The sequence below is a fragment of the Brassica napus genome, chromosome C6, assembly GCF_020379485.1.
Source record: "Brassica napus cultivar Da-Ae chromosome C6, Da-Ae, whole genome shotgun sequence".
NCBI lineage: Eukaryota > Viridiplantae > Streptophyta > Magnoliopsida > Brassicales > Brassicaceae > Brassica > Brassica napus.
The window spans coordinates 19,161,965-19,174,549 of NC_063449.1; the positions used below are offsets into that span (position 1 = coordinate 19,161,965).

The 12,585-nt window shown below is 39.3% G+C and overlaps 3 protein-coding genes and 1 long non-coding RNA gene across 7 annotated transcripts; 1 reads left to right on the forward strand and 3 right to left on the reverse strand.

The window, feature by feature from the left end:
* Positions 1–922: 922 nt before the first annotated feature.
* Positions 923–5,654, reverse strand: LOC106405492. 3 transcript variants are annotated; one of them, XR_007325052.1, is made up of 8 exons: positions 3,507–5,654; positions 3,380–3,410; positions 3,089–3,205; positions 2,836–3,011; positions 1,892–2,415; positions 1,693–1,795; positions 1,360–1,555; positions 923–1,276 (listed from the first exon to the last, which is right to left on the reverse strand). It is a non-coding gene; the product is annotated as an uncharacterized LOC106405492 (long non-coding RNA). The 3 variants fall into 3 exon arrangements; XR_007325051.1 differs by having other exon boundaries at positions 3,339–3,410; XR_002659122.2 differs by having other exon boundaries at positions 3,380–5,653.
* Positions 5,655–6,805: 1,151 nt separating this feature from the next.
* LOC106404945 lies at positions 6,806–10,054 on the forward strand. Of its 2 annotated transcripts, none has more exons than XM_013845581.3 (2): positions 6,806–8,693; positions 8,916–10,054. In XM_013845581.3, the coding sequence occupies exon 2, from the start codon at positions 8,975–8,977 to the stop codon at positions 9,992–9,994; it is 1,020 nt and encodes a 339-aa protein (XP_013701035.1). In that variant the 5' UTR covers positions 6,806–8,693; positions 8,916–8,974; the 3' UTR covers positions 9,995–10,054. The 2 variants fall into 2 exon arrangements, with proteins under 2 accessions (XP_013701035.1, XP_022560355.2); XM_022704634.2 differs by having other exon boundaries at positions 8,916–9,541.
* Positions 10,055–11,379: 1,325 nt separating this feature from the next.
* On the reverse strand, positions 11,380–11,937 carry LOC125588393. The gene has a single exon (XM_048759715.1). The coding sequence runs from the start codon at positions 11,935–11,937 to the stop codon at positions 11,380–11,382; it is 558 nt and encodes a 185-aa protein (XP_048615672.1).
* LOC125588394 (NAC domain-containing protein 6-like) lies at positions 11,934–12,335 on the reverse strand. The gene has a single exon (XM_048759716.1). It carries the CDS (start codon positions 12,333–12,335, stop codon positions 11,934–11,936), a length of 402 nt encoding a protein of 133 aa, XP_048615673.1.
* Positions 12,336–12,585: the final 250 nt, after the last annotated feature.

Genomic DNA, 12,585 nt, shown 5'->3' on the forward strand with positions numbered 1-12,585 from the left:
AGATATAATATGAAGAACTTCCTTAGATTATGATATAAATATTCAAGCTTTTTTACAAAGGGAGGCAAGTTCTTGAGAGAAAAATGAGATTCTTCTTTAATTAGGTCTTCAAGGTGTTTATAGATGTCTAAAAACGAGCTGGGTTAACCCAACAAACCTGGGTTAACCCACAAAAACATAGATATTTTTCTCCGTAGTGACCAGAAAAGGTCGCTACCAGAGGTCACTACGCTCTGTAGCGACCTGACATGCCCGCTACGTGTGGCCGCTAGGATACTTAGACGATTTTATTTTGCATTCTTGAACTCGTAGCGACCTCATGAAGTCGCTATGGCTGGCCGCTGTAGAAGGCGCTTGAAGTCCTGAACGCATAGCGACCTCATGATGCCGCTACGTATGGCCGCTAGGATACTTGGACGCCTCAGCTCTATCTTCTGTAGCGACCATCTTTTGCCGCTACGCCTGGCCGCTAGGAAGCTCCTTTTGTGCTTTAATCAGCTCCAAAACTCCAAACAATTCATCCAACACCTACAAGATGCAAATGTACATGCAATAGACTCTAAATGCAAATAAATGTAAGGTTAATGCATGAATATATATGAAATAACAAAGCTAAAACTATGCAAAATCACAACACATCAGTCACTGCTGGAGTTGTTTTACCAGCGTTGTTCGAGCTGCGAGTTTGTCTTTTATATTTCTAGACATCTTTTCGAGCAAGCGTTTTGCGGCCATGAGTTAAAATATTCTGCCTCCCCTCCCTCCTTCTAGGGCCAAACTGTGGGAACCGAAATTCGCACTGTCGGTTTTAGTGAATAGAGGAAAATAGAGATTCTCGATTTTCCTTGAGGATCTAGATATTCGGCGTAGATCAACGACAAGTGACCAAATAAATACGAAAAATAAATAAAGAAAATAAAAGGAAACTAGAAAGAGTAGATCTTTATTTAGAATCTGCGTAAGAACGTTGTGATCATTACAAAAGATTTTAAAAGCCTTGGCCGCAAGAGCTGTCAGCGAAAATCCTAAAAAAAGAACAAAAGCCTCTGGATGAATGCAAAAAAAAAGAAATGAAAGTAAGAAATGTTCTCTATCTATCCAAAAGGTAGGCACTCTTGTTGTCTCGGAGTTGCTCTTGGAGCTTTTGTTACATCAAATTTGCTCAAACCACGGATCAGTTTGATGATATGAAGTTGTCTTTCTATTCAGATTGAGTTTGCTTCTTGTGATTCTAGTAAACTACCAGTTTGTGGTTCGGTTCGAGAGCTTCAATGGCCTGTAGAGAGATTATAACATTGTGTAAGGAGTAAAGCTCCTTCAACAGGGTCTATAGAAGAAGAGTTGGTCCTAACTGTTTACCTGAAGCAGACTTCACACGCAGTGTATAATGGCTCTTGCGGAACCTGTATGGAGATAGTGAAGCCCTTTAGCGCATATCTAAAGCTTTTGTCTCCAGCTCAACCTAGGATTATCCGAGTCATACAGATGGTCTTTAAGCGTTCCCTTTTTCATATACTCATACACAACGATCATCTTTCTTTCCTCATTGCAATACCTGATTAAAGAAACCAAATGCATGCGTCTGAACTGAGACAACATTTTGATCTATGTCCTGAATTTTTTCGATGTAAAGCTATATCGAGCTGATTACTATTTTTGTGTTTAAAAATTTAAAAAAAAAGAAGACATTACATTCTGTGTTTGGAGATACACACGGTCCAAACAAGGTTGATTCTGGTGAGATACCATGTAATAGAAAGCTTTCTTTCCTCGTTTGCTCTTTATCTCAGGGACACTGCACTCAAAACAAAAGAGAACAGTTCGATCCAATTAGTATTTTTAATATATTCAGTATTTCATCAGTGGAAGAGCAGAGAAGTTGGTTTCAAACCTTTGGATAAGGCACCAACGAAAGTGAAAGTAATTGTCGGTCAAGAAACGCACTAACAGATGGGTTACGTGAAAGTGGTCACCTGTGGGGAGATGTGATATAAGCATTTAGCTCAGACTGCAGTGTTAACGTTTCGATCTTCTTAACACCACCATATTTTGTACACGTTGAGGATGAACCTTCCTACTGAGACCAACCTTGCGGTGACCAACTCGGTATATGATTTATAACATGAAGAAATGTAAGTTATTTTTCAGAGTAACAAAGGTTATAACTCCTTACTTTGTGAGATATCTTTGGCTGGCAACACTCTCATGGCCGAAAAAGAAATGTGTTTCTGGAGTAGCATTTAGAAAAAAAGTTGGCCTAAAATAACAGATGAGTATTAGAAATGGTTACCTCCAACTAATTTAGGGTTGATATTGGTGGCCACAGCAACCTTTGGTTCCACACTTGACATTACTAATTCCTCATCGAGGAGCTCCGCAAGGTTGCCGGATACACTTATGCATGCTGGTCCGTCCCTGCAAAGTTGAGCATTCAGACAGTCGGACATTAACAATTAAATGACATTTTGCAACCCATAGCCTCTACCTTTCCACACGAAAATAGCAAAAGATATAGAGCAAAATTAATAAAAATTAATACCACTACACAAAGTTATAGACTTTTATCACGACATTCATCACATAATATTTTTTCTTTTTTTTTTTAAAGTTTGATACAGAGAAACTAAGGGTTAAGAGAGAATGTTTTCCTATTCCAAGCTTCTTCCTCTGTTCTGTACCAAAGACAAATAAAGTTGTATATATTAAATTGGATCCACAGTTCCTAAAATTAGATATCTCAGAATAGCAGGAAACAGTCAACAACACAGAGAATGAACCTTTTCCCTAACCACACACAGACTTAATTAATACTTCAGGGAAGCCTGTTAACTAAACCTGAAGATGTAAGCTAGATGTCATGTAAACGACGTAAGGTCAGACGACAACAACCAAACCGCTAAGGGGATCTATGTGAAGCAAGTAATGAGTTTAGGCTTCAGCCATGAGGCGTCGAGTGGATTGGGTTTCTCGGTCTAAGTGGTCCTTATGCCCCGCACCTCCCCCAATGATATCTGCAGAGAAACATAAGGATTAATGGCAGATTTTAGAGGATGAAATTAATTATAGGTCAGGTAATGAAGTGTCTAACTGGAAATTCAGTGTTTGTGTTAGCCAGTGACAATAGCTGGTCGAAATTATGAAACCTGTTTGCTCTATGAATCTGATTGAAACAGGGGCATCAGCGAATCTGAAGTTTTGGATGCTCCTGGTGACATAAAAAACAGTTAGCTCATAAAAGGGATCCTTGTTTGAGCAGGTGTTTGAATCTAGATGGTGAAGGATTAAAATAAAATCATGGATTAAAGTAACTTATAAGAGATTAAAGAGAATCAGATAACCTTCCCGTCAATCAGAACCATGTCAACACCCATGAACTTACCCCTTTTCTCTGCAATGACCTTCCTTCAATTCTGAAAATAGAATCTGGAAATTAACCATTCATTTTTGGATCTTTTCTGGAGAACTCTTGAAAAAACGTTAGCAGACAGACGAACTATGAAACTCACTGGTGAAATTGATCGGAGGAAAGAGTCATTTAAGAAGAGGTAATGGGTTTCATTGATTCAACTCGACGTTACCTCGTAGAACCGAGGCGAAGAGGAGAACCGAGGCGAAGAGGAAAAGGTACGGCTGAAGTTCGAGGAAGCTGAAGTAATTGAGTTGCCAAGTGGCATAAAACCCCCCGTATTGATGACATGGACGCTTAAGAGGGCAGATAAACGAAATAATAAATAGATACATGTCTGATTTCAATGATAGCCATACTTCCAATTATGTTTTCAAAAGAACGAAAAATAAAATTAGTACATTAATGCAGAATTTAGAAGTACAGTCAATTATAAATCTAGTAATTTAAAAAAAATATGAAATAAATTATGATTATCAACTAAATGTCAGATTTTTAAAAATAAAAATAAAAACTATCGAAAAGACAATGAATATGCCATAACAATGCATGAATAAACAGTTTTGAACACATTTTTTAAATTTCATATCATCCAACTTATTTTCCAATAACAATGAAATTATGAAAAGATAAATAATATCCTTTTCTTTTCTTTTTCTCAGAAACAGTTTTCTTAAAATTTAATCAAAAATCAAACTCAACATTTAACCAAATAAATTAATCACCCTCGTTCAGATTTTTTGAATGCGGTTCAGGTTTGGGCACTCTTACAAATTCCATCGAATCCATTTAACTTTTCCACTCAGTCACTCTTTGCAACACATGGATCATTTATTTTGGAGGGTCTCTCTGGAATTGGAAGATCATCAATTTGCATTGATACTATGGTACATGTGGAAAGGAAGAAACAACAAGGTATTTAGCAATTTGGATATTGATCCTAGAGATACTCTCAGATTGGCAGAAACAGAGACATTACTTTGGGCTGAGGCGCAGATTTCACTAACAAAAGGATTCGATCAAACTCGAGTACCCGTAGAAGCAATATCATCGTCTATCTTAGGTAGATGGTGTTTACAGCTGGATCATGGAAAAATCAGGAAATCATTTCGGGACAAGGGTGATATAGCACACTGGAAGGTTTTGAAGGTTTAATCGGAGCAAGGAATACAAGACCGAGTCAGTCGCCACTTCACTCGGAGATAGAGACTCTCATTTGGGCAATGGAATGCAAGTGGAATCTAAGACAGTTTACAATTACATTTGCAACATATTGCTCTTAGTTGGTGAAGATGGTTTCGGAACCAGAAAGAATACCCAGCCTTTGCAAGTTATTTGAAAGACATAAAGATCTTGAAGAGAAGTTTCAACAGTTTAGAGCTCATTCATATACCACGGACGCAAAATTCAAGGGCGGACAGTCTAGTACACAATGCAAGAAAGCAACCTTAGTTGGTTGTCCATATGGATGCGGAACTGCCATTTTGTTTACAGAGTCTATACGAGTAAATTGCTGACAAAAAAAATAAAAAAATAAATCAGCCTCGTAGCTGTATCTTTCAGCTCTTTAGGCCTTGCTTTCTTTAGAATCAAGCACATAAAGATAAAGTCTCACTTAAAATCCAAATTTGGCAACCGAACTATGCAGTGACTTAAGCGTAATTAAACCAAACGAACTGTACTTTTTCCAATGTTTAACTCATGCGTGGAGTTTCTTTAGGCGTTATCGGTGGTATCACATTAGCAGGTGAGTGCGCCAGAAAATTTTGATTTCAATAAAAGGGTGTTTGGATCGGTTTAATCAAACACAAAGATCATTTACAAAATTTTAAAAATCCAACGAACTATACATGTTTCCTATGTTTGACTACTTTATTTGCTCTTGTGTTGCATCAGAAGAACATGCCGGCTGATAATATGAATCTTGATTGACTCCCTTGGTGACAGTTTGATCTTGGATGTCATATCCATGAGTATTGAATATGAGTCCACGAGGATTGGTGGTTATGGTGTTGTTCCATGGAGAGGTATCTTGATGCCATGAATCTTGAAAGTAAATCAGGTTGTTCGGCATTGCCAATCTTGAGAAAGATATATCATCATAAGGATCTGATGCGGTCATCAGATCAGCAACTGAACCAGAGGTCAACCCAAAGCCCTACTCAACCAGCCAAGGCGCCAACCAGGATATATGTGCACTAAAAATGCCATATCTTACAAACCAGGAGGGCTTAAATCACGAGTCTAATTTTTATGGATTCTGCACACAAGAAGTAGTCCAGGCCAATTGGAATTGGGCCAATATATTCACGGAGCAAGAAGTTATGAATTTTACAATTCAGAGGTTTCTCAACCCGTCCATCTGCGAGTACCCGACTTTAGAAGAATATTCAAGCTCAATTAAGGAGCGGCCTGAAGCAAAGCCCATCATAGGAGTCAAGAGGAGTTTATCAGCTTTCCAGAAAGCCCAAGATCAGGAGAAATTGCCACGGAAATTAGGAGTTATGATCAATTCCTCAGAACCGGCCAAACCGACATCATCTATGGAAAGTCTCCAACCAATTCAACTTGGCTCGACCCAGAGCTATTTATGGGAACCAGGAGATCATCTTAACCAATCAGGAGGTATTACAGAAGTCCTTTGCTGCACCAGAACCCAGGAAATCAGTTGGTTCAATGGAGAATCACTTAAACCCAACCGGAGCTATTTATGGAAAGATTGGACAACCTTTTGGTTTGATCCTTTCCAAGCAATTCCAATCCAACCAGGAGAACCAGACGACGTCCAGACAAAACCAAGACATCCAGGAGACATTATACACGAGCCAGAAGAGTTCTACAACTTCATCCCATGCACCAGCCCACATAGGAATAAGAAGATCCCCATTATCACCAAACTGCCTTATTTGGAGTCACAAGCATTAAAACTCCAACAGCTCTTTTTCCTTCAGTCTATGCACGACATCAGCACCTTCCAGACCATTAAGAAGATTCCCAGGAAGCTCACTTACCCCCTCAAACCGTCCAGATACAAGGAGGACACCATCTACATTCATTTGGCCAAGATTCTCATCATTAAGCCTCCAACGGCTAGTTTTCAAGGAGCCATCAATTTCTTTGCTTCCAAGTTTATTATTTCGATTTTATTTCTTTCCTTATGTCATTTTATGACTGTTAGAGATTCCTTGGTCGAGCCTATAAAGCTCTAGTCTTTGTTTCATTGTAAATCACCCCATTTTGAAAGTAATAAGAATTATTCAGTTTTCTAGTTTTCTTAAAACTATTGTTCTAAGTCTTTTGAGCTTGTGTGAAGCAACTCTAAAGCACCTTGACTTATCAAGGCTCCTTTCCATAGAGTCTTGTGGCGTCCTCAACCCCCCCCCCCCCCCATCCTTCCATTCCAATTCGTTTGCCAAGCTTGAGAGTGATACACATCCAGCAAGCAAAGCACCATCTCAATCCACTTCAATCATCAACTGATTAGACTGAGAGTGTCACACGACCAGCAGCCTAATTCCATCCTATCTATCTTTATTTATCTTGTTTTATCATATTAGAAATCATATCTCATTTGTTTTTGCATTTGTTTTCAGGATCATAACTTGCATTCCATCCTATCGCCCATCCGATCATATCTTTGGTCGATCCATCAAGCTTCCATCAACCATTTTGCCATCCCTGATTTCCAGCCTGCAACATTTGGTATCAGAGCTCAAAGCTCCTGAATCAGGTCCATCTATCCTTGCATCATTCATTTTGTTTGCATTTGTTTTTCCATTTATAAATCAAAAAAAAAGAAAAAACTGTTTTTGCATTTTTGTGGTCTTTGTTCATCATAAATTGAAAACCCATAAAGAATTGAGATAGGAGATGACCTGTTGTCTAGTTTGATTCATTTCATCCATAAAAAGAAAAGAAAAATGTGTTTGCATTCATTCCCCAGCTCCACTTGCCATATTTAGATTTTGTGCATTCATTTGAAAAAAAAAAAATCTGCATTTCCATATTTGTTTCTTGCATAAGAAAATTCAAAAAAAAAAATCAGGCTTAGTTTAATTTTCATATTTTATTTCCCTTTGTGTTTCTTATCATACCATATTGTTTAATTTCGATATTGCATTCAGAAAACCAAAAGAGGAAAATCATTTTAGTATAGTTACTTCATTTCGGTTCATAATTGCATATTTTCTCGGTTTAGTTAAATTGCATTCTTGCACTTGTTTTATTTTGGTTCGACCAAAACTTTCCATACCTTCACTTGTTCTTTGAGATTGTTTTCAGGAAGCAATGGAGGAGGAGAGACACGGCCAAAACCTAAGGGCCACCTTGAGCCAACAGACCGCAGCTCTACAAAAGCTCCAAATTAAGATTGCTCAATTGGAGAAAAGAAATCAGGCACAAGGCCAACGACCACAGCAAGGAAAAACAAGATTTGGAGATGTACCAGGGGCTATATATGTCGATCCCAAGCCACCAGACCCTTCAAAGATCAATCAAACTCCAACTTCTAAAACCCACAACAATCATGTTGTTAATCCTCGGTTTGATTATAACTCTTTTGCTGATAAAATTGAACTCTTTAAATTTTCAGGAAAAGGAGGTTATCTTAGATGGGAAAGAAACCTTGATGAGTGGTTTCACTACAACAACATCCAGAAAAAGGAGAGGTTGTTTTATGCCATTGATCAACTAAAAGATGATGCCTTTAAATGGTGGGTACAAGAAGAAGATGATAGGTGGTTTTACAAGGAGCCAACTATCAAAACATGGAGAGCTCTTAAGGAAGTCATGAGATATGAGTTTGCACCAGATTTTACAAGTTCTGAAATCCAGGAACTTTATCCAAGGAGGTATCCAACTCATGGTTCCAAAGAGGCAAAGAGAATGGTGCCACAACAAAGCCATAGAAGCTTAATCCACCAAGACCAGATTCGGCCAAACAAGAGGTCCACGGTTTTATATGATCAATACCAGCCTTATGAGGTCCCAAAGTCCATGGAGAAGAAGAACTTTGTCAGCCAAGACACATTGGCCAGACACAAAGAAAAATCAGACAAACCGATTTTTCAAGAAAAGGCCAAGGTAAGTCCTATACTTGATAAATGTGTTTATAAATCATCTCCCACTGGTATGAGTCACTTGTCTTTGTCCAAGGATGTTAAGACAGGTCCTGAGGTCCAGGAAGACACGATCTCCACATCCTTGTTGAGATCAAAAGTTGTCCATGATTTAATTCCAAGAGACAAGGAGATTTTAAACCCAAAGAAAGAAGGGTCATCAAACCAATGTAAGTCTTCTAACTCTGACGATTTAAAATATCAGACATGTTATAGATGTCATAAGAAAGGACACCATGCTGTAGTTTGTCCTAGTAAGCAAGTATTGATTGAAACATCACTAGAAAAGAAAACAGATTTACCTATGATAAGTGACAGTTTTGTTCAATCTGAACTATTGGTTCAAAATTCTTGTATGATGCACTTGTCTCAGTCAAAGTGTCTTGTAACAGGTATTTAGGAACCAAGAGAAGGAGAGCCATCAGTAGTAACCCACGTGGTCGACCAGAAGATGATTCAAGACACCAAGCAGTCGATCTTGCTTAAAGAAGCAAAACCGATCATAAAAGTATCCCACCAAGGTAAGTGTCTAACACCACCTAGAGATACTATTACTGACGTGTGTGTTCTTGATATAGGGAGTAAAAGTGAAAGCTATATGCTTACTGAAGTTCCAAGGAAGGAACCAAACCATAAGCTCAGCCATGAACCACCTCACAAGTGGAAGCCTAAAATTGAACTAAGTGTTGTTCAAATGCCAAGGCTTAAGGTAAGTTTCTCTGATCTTAAAACGTCCAAGACACTTGATTATACAGGTATAATGCACTTGTCTTTGCCAAAAAGTTTTGATCCAGGAATAAGACAAGAAGTAGTTCATAACAACCAAGGTCAAAAGATGCAAAGAAGGCAGCAAACAAAAACAAGTTGTCCAAAGAAGAAAATCATTCTTCAACTTGTGGAAGCTATCAAAGTAAGTCTGGAAATTTCAAATTATTTTTATCAGTGTCCAAACACAGATATAATGCACTTGCTTTTTGTCCAGAAAGTTGAGAATTTTTCAGGTTGCAAAGAAGAAAGCTTCAAAGAAATCCCACCGAATAATCTTTTGTTGCTAGGAGAATCAACTCTAAAGGAGACCAGAAACGAGGCCACCAAAACTTTGAAGGGCCATCCACTCCAGAAGAGATGCAATGTCCAGAACCATAGGAGAGGCGTGATCCTTTCATATCTGTCCAAAGAAGAACCACCTGATGCACAATCTATCCCCAAACCGAAACAATATCAAGGTAAGACCTTAGAATCTCAAAAGAGTATGAAAGCTGACTTGCTCTATCTTGGTGCAGGTTATCCAGTTTCAAGGTCGAAAATTTGTCAAGGGGGAGGGTATGATGCGGTCATCAGATCAGCAACTGAACCAGAGGTCAACCCAAAGCCCTACTCAACCATCCAAGATGCCAACCAGGATATACGTGCACTAAAAATGCCATATCTTACAAACAAGGAGGGTTTAAATCACGAGTCTAATTTTTGATGGATTCTACACTCAAGAAGGAGTCCAGGCCAATTGGAATTGGGCCAATATATTCACGGAGCAAGAAGTTATGAATTTTACAATTCAGAGGTTTCTCAACCGTCCATCTGCAAGTACCCGACTTTAGAAGAAGATTCAAGCTCAATTAAGGAGCGGCCTGAAGCAAAGCCCATCATAGGAGTCAAGAGGAGTTTATCTGCTTTCCAGAAAGCCCAAGATAAGGAGAAATGGCCACGGAAATTAGGAGTTATGATCAATTCCCCAGAACCGGCCAAACCGACGTCATCTATGGAAAGTCTCCAACCAATTCAACTTGGTTCGACCCAGAGCTATTTATGGGAACCAGGAGATCATCTTAACCAATCAGGAGGTATTCCAGAAGTCCTTTGCTGCACCAGAACCCAGGAGATCAGTTGGTTCAATGGAGAATCACTTAAACCCAACCGGAGCTATTTATGGAAAGATTGGACAACCTTTTGGTTTGATCCTTTCCAAGCAATTCCAATCCAACCAGGAGAACCAGACGACGTCCAGACAAAACCAAGACATCCAGGAGACATTATACACGAGCCAGAAGAGTTCTACAACTTCATCCCATGCACCAGCCCACATAGGAATAAGAAGATCCCCATTATCACCAAACTGCCTTATTTGGAGTCACAAGCATTAAAACTCCAACAGCTCTTTTTCCTTCAGTCTATGCACGACATCAGACCTTCCAGACCATTAAGAAGATTCCCAGGAAGCTCACTTACCCCCTCAAACCGTCCAGATACAAAGAGGACACCATCTACATTCATTTGGCCAAGATTCTCATCATTAAGCCTCCAACGGCTAGTTTTCAAGGAGCCATCAATTCCTTTGCTTCCAAGTTTATTATTTCGATTTTATTTCTTTCCTCATGTCATTTTATGACTGTTAGAGATTCCTTGGTCGAGCCTATAAAGCTCTAGTCTTTGTTTCATTGTAAATCACCCCATTTTGAAAGTAATAAGAATTATTCAGTTTTCTAGTTTTCTTAAAACTATTGTTCTAAGTCTTTTGAGCTTGTGTGAAGCAACTCTAAAGCACCTTGACTTATCAAGGCTCCTTTCCATAGAGTCTTGTGGCGTCCTCAACTCCCCCATCCTTCCATTCCAATTCGTTTGCCAAGCTTGAGAGTGATACACATCCAGCAAGCAAAACACCATCTCAATCCACTTCAATCATCAACTGATTAGGCTGAGAGTGTCACACGACCAGCAGCCTAATTCCATCCTATCTATCTTTATTTATCTTGTTTTATCATATTAGAAATCATATCTCATTTGTTTTTGCATTTGTTTTCAGGATCATAACTTGCATTCCATCCTATCGCCCATCCGATCATATCTTTGGTCGATCCATCAAGCTTCCATCAACCATTTTGCCATCCCTGATTTCCAGCCTGCAACAGGATCCATCATCATCTGACGATGTTGTTGTTGTGGATGAGTGATGCCGGCTTCCAGGTCAGCTAGATTGAATATTTCATCTTGGTTAACACACTCATCTTCCATGGTTACAAGTGCGTTGTTTATCCTTCCGGAATCTTGACGTTGAGGAGGAAGAGAAATCGGTGGATGTTGTTGTTCTTGAGTGGCCTTATCAGAATATCCCATAATGGTTTGAAGTCCCAATCCCTGTCCTTCACCAGAAGGGGTCATGTATTGAACTGAAAATCTTGAATCATCAGCTTCAAAAGGAGGAATCAGTGGCCGTTGTTCAAGGAGTCTATTGTTGTCAAACATATTGTTGTTGTCATCGCTGTTCTCTTGTTGTGGCTGCTCTGGGACGATGTCATTGTCTCCGTTTTTTCTCTCTGGGGACTGGTCAACGACAATCTTGTTATTGTCACGGAGATGACACAAGACTACTTCTTGGAACTGAGCATCGTTCTCACTTGCAAGCCAATACTCCGTCATACACCAACCAGTGGTGTCTCCTTTAGGCTTTCCTTGACTTTCTTGTGGTACGCGAGTTCTGTTTTGTATCCGATCACAACCTTCGGGTTGTTACGGTCAGTGATCGCCTTCTTTACGCCACTTGTCGTCCAAGTTCCGCCGTTACTGCTACTGCTTCCTCTACCGGGAACCGTGCGTTTGGGCCTGCTTCCCAAATTACGTGTCCTAACAACAAAGTAAAACCACATGTTCTCTTTGAACTGATCATTCTTGACGTGCGGAAGAAGCCACGGCTCGTCTTCATAAAGTTTGATATCTGTGATGAAACCATCTTTTCCTGTATCAACTCTGTTGCGTAGATAATACCCCACCAAATTCTGGTCAATCGGAGAGAACTTTAAGTCCCTTGGATGAGCCATATTAAATCTTTCTGAATCAATTAGAAGATGCTTCACAACAAAACCCTAGAAAGACAGTTTCAAAAGAATCAAACTAATGCATACGCCAAAAACAACTGGATGTGCGCAAGAATTAATGCACTGAAAGTCTTAACGTACCTTGGTAGCTTTGATGTTTTACTGCAGCGTAAACGAATCCCTAAGATCCCCTCCCCAGAAATCCTATGTCGAAAGCAAAACGAAGAAGAGTGCACTGCAAGAAACAAAGCAC